The sequence below is a fragment of the Notamacropus eugenii genome, chromosome 1 (genome assembly GCF_028372415.1).
Source record: "Notamacropus eugenii isolate mMacEug1 chromosome 1, mMacEug1.pri_v2, whole genome shotgun sequence".
NCBI classification, from domain to species: Eukaryota; Metazoa; Chordata; class Mammalia; order Diprotodontia; family Macropodidae; genus Notamacropus; species Notamacropus eugenii.
Window position 1 is genome coordinate 680,317,908 of NC_092872.1, and position 3,799 is coordinate 680,321,706.

The 3,799-nt window shown below is 38.8% G+C and overlaps 1 protein-coding gene across 1 annotated transcript; it reads right to left on the reverse strand.

The window, feature by feature from the left end:
- Positions 1-1,508: 1,508 nt before the first annotated feature.
- Positions 1,509-2,270, reverse strand: LOC140519742 (olfactory receptor 1f45-like). The gene has a single exon (XM_072633093.1). It carries the CDS (start codon positions 2,268-2,270, stop codon positions 1,509-1,511), a length of 762 nt encoding a protein of 253 aa, XP_072489194.1.
- Positions 2,271-3,799: the final 1,529 nt, after the last annotated feature.

Here is a 3,799-nt window from a genome sequence, read left to right on the forward strand (position 1 = left end):
CAATGGTCTCTTAAGGCAAAATGCCTTCCATATCCAAAGAAAGAACTATGGAATTCAATCACAGAATGTAGCAGATCATTTTCTTTTGTATTACGGTTTGGTTCGTTTTATGACTTCTCCCATTCATTTTAATTCTTCTATGCAACCTGACAAAGGTGAAAATGTATTTAATAGCAATGTATGTATGGAACCTATATAAAATTGTATGCCATCTCTGAGAGTGAGGAGGAGAGAGGGGGGAAAAAGCAGAGGGAGGGGGGAAATCTAAGTTATATGGAAGTGATTTTAGAACAATGAAAACAAATAAAATAAAATAAAAAATATTAAGCTGCAGAGAAGTTGCCAGCCTGCATTGGTAGAGGGAGTGTCTTTATTCATAGAGTTTCTGATACCAATTAAATGAGAGGTCCAGTCCATGTACCAACTATTATCAAAAATAGAGGGGGGACAATAAATGTGAAGTTCTGATTTTGTTTCTCTTTTCCTAAAGGTTTGCTTTTTGGAGAGTTAAAGATCACTGGTTAGGCTGCCCCAGTTCTACTCTTGGAGAAAAAGTTTAAGTCCAGAGAAAACATTTCCATTTCCTTGAACACTTGAGAAGGCAGAGTGTAAGCAGATGCTAGGTTTAGACAAGTTAACATCTCAGTCTCTTTAACCTTTGATGTTCTATACTTTTAACATCCAATGTATCATTGTAGACTACATATTATCTTAGCCATTCAATGTCTGGGAAACTATTTCAATTGGGGTAGTAGAAGCTGTAATAGTGAGGATGAGAACAATGAAAGAGATCATGACTCAATTTTTTATTTGAGAACCTTCAGCATTCCTCTACTAAACTCTTCCAGGCAGAAATAAATTGGCTTGTATGCATGAAAATGCCCAGTCTGAGTCTGTATGTATGCATGCTACTGATTTACTATTGAGAGATAAAGTAGTATAAATAATTGCAAGTCTTAGGAAGGATTGTCAAGATCTAAATATCAAAAATCTCTCATTGTAATTCAGCATGGAGATGCTTAGTGGGTGACACATAATTATCATTCTGATGAGAAATTTTTATATCAGGTAGAAATTTGGCATGATGCTTTCTGCCTCTAGAGAGGTCATACAGTTCATTCCTACACAAAATCACTTCAGGCTGAAGTAGAAGCAAATATGAAGATGAGACAACCTTCTTGCCAAGTTGGAGAGAGAATTGAAGCCAAGAAGTGTATCAAATTCAAAGTAAGGAATAGGCACTCAAAATTGAAATATCTTTGAGGGGGACAGCAGAAGCTGAATTTTGTTATTGTACTCCATACCTCCAATTATGGTTCTAGATAGTGATGGTCCCTTTGTCCCAATGTCTGAAATATAATTGCTTCCATTGCATAAAAATGCCTGATCTGAGTATGTGCTTATGTCTGTGTAAGTCAATTGGTTGACCACTGAGGAAACAAATGTATGAGAGATAAAAGCTACATCAGGTATCCTATGTTGGGCATTTACTCATGACAAACCTAAACCTAACTCTCCATAAACACCTTTGCCAGGGCTGCTTTGATTTCTCTGTTCTGCAAACTATAGATATAGGGATTTAGTGTTGGAGCCACCACAGCAAACATGACTGTGGCAACAAGATCTTGGTCTTCCATTTGGCCCTCAGCATGACTTGGGGGCTTCAGGTAGACCGCCAGTACAGTCCCATAAAAAAGAAGAACTACTGTTAGATGGGATCCACAAGTGGAAAACGCCTTGTGCAAACCCCCAGGGGCTCGAATCTGACAAACAGTTACTCCAATGAAGACATAAGAGGCCATAATGCAAACAGCAGGAACAATGATTACAGTGCCACCCTCAACTATAGCTACAAGGTAGTTGAGGGAAGTGTCAGAGCAGGCAAGATGTAGTAAAGGATGGACATCACAGAAGAAATATGGGAGCACATGATTGCTACAGAAGGTGAGCCGAGCAAGGAGAGCTGTGTGGAGCAGAGAATGCAGGCCTGTGCCTGCCCACACAGCCCCCAGGAGCACCATACATCGTGGCAGGGTCACCATAGTAGCATAGTGCAGTGGTTTGCATATGGCTACAAATCGGTCCCATGCCATGGCAGCTAACACATAGCTGTCCACATTGCCTGCCAAAAGCAAGAAAAAAACTTGGGACAGGCAGGCTGACTGGGTAATGGTCTGGTCCCCTGTCTGCAGAGCATACAGGAGCCTGGGCAGAGTAGTGGAGGTGAAGCAGAGATCTGCCAGGGACAGGTTGACCAGGAGCACATACATAGGTGTATGCAGGTGTGAGTCTGAGACAACAGCAACAAGGATCAACAGGTTCCCCAGGAGAGCTGCCAGGTATAGAGCTAGAAATAGTGGAAAAAGGAGTTCTTGATGATTGGAGAAGGCCAAGAGGAGGAACTCATAGGTGCTGGTCTAATTTTCCATTGTTATATTACTGCTGAGTCTGAGCCTGGATTGGGAAGATGAAGAAATGGATTGAGAGAGAGTCTCACAGTGAATGCACCCAAAAGACTGAATATTTAACCTCATTATGGACTTTCAAAAGTATGTTTCAAAACAATTTTTACAGTCAGTGTTTTTTATAAAGGCCTTATTTCTCAATATATAAATGAGTCAAATCTATAAGAATGGTCAAAGGATATGAACAGGCATTTTTTAGATGAAGAAATTAAAGTCATCTATAGTCATATGATCAGAAAAATGCAAATTAAACCAACTATAAAGTACCACATGACACGTATCAGATTAGGTAACATGACAAAACAGGAACATGATAAATGTTGGAGAAGATTTGGGAAAATTGGAGCATTAATCTATTGTTAGGTGAGTTTTGAACTAATCAAACCATTCTGGAGAATATCTTGGAACTATGCTCAAAGGGCTTTAAAACTGCACATGTTTTGACCCAGCAATACCACTTTTAGGTCTGTATCCCAAAGAGATCATGAAAAAGGGAAAAGTATCCAGGTGTACAACAATATTTATAAAAGCTTTTTTTTCGTGGCAAGGAATTAGAAGTTGAAGGGATGCCCATCAGATGGGGAATGGCTGAACAAGTTGGGGTATATGAATGTAATGCAATGTTATTGTTACATAAGAAATGATGAGCAGGTGGACTTCAGAAAAACCTGACAATAACCCCACCCCTCACTGGAAGCAGAGTTCTATATTGACAAAGAGCTAGAAATTCAAGTTTTTATCTGGAAGATGAGTACACCTCATAAAAGAATTCAAACTATCGAGTCTTATTTTGATTACAAGGAGTATGGAGGCATACAAAGAGGGGAGTACAGCAGAGGTAAAGCCCCTACATCAAAAGCCTCCAAAAGGAATATGAATTGGTCACAAGCCATGGAGGAGCTGAAAAAAGATTTTGAATATCAAGTAAGAGAAGCAGAAGCAAAAGTGGGAAGAGAAATGAGAGTGATTCAAGAAAATCATGAGCATTGAATCAACTGCGTGCAAAAGGAGATTCCCCCTACAATACTGAAGAAAATGAGACTTTAAAAAAATTAACTCAACTGGCAAAAGAAGATGAAGAAGCCAATGAAGAGAATTCCTTAAAAAGCAGAATTGGTCAAATTCAAAACGAGCTCCAAAAGCTCACTGAAGAAAATAATTACTTCGAATTTAGAATGGAGGAAATGAAAGCAAATAACCTTATAAGAAATCAAGAAACTATAAAACATAACCAAAAGTGTGAAAAAATAGAAGACAATGTGAAATATCTCACTGGAAAAACCAGGGACCTTAAAAACAGACCCAGAGGAGATAATTTATAAATTATTAGACTA

Excerpts from the sequence above, each read along its gene's own strand:
- LOC140519742 (XM_072633093.1), bottom strand. The coding sequence starts at position 2,270 with ATGTATGTGCTCCTGGTCAACCTGTCCCTGGCAGATCTCTGCTTCACC.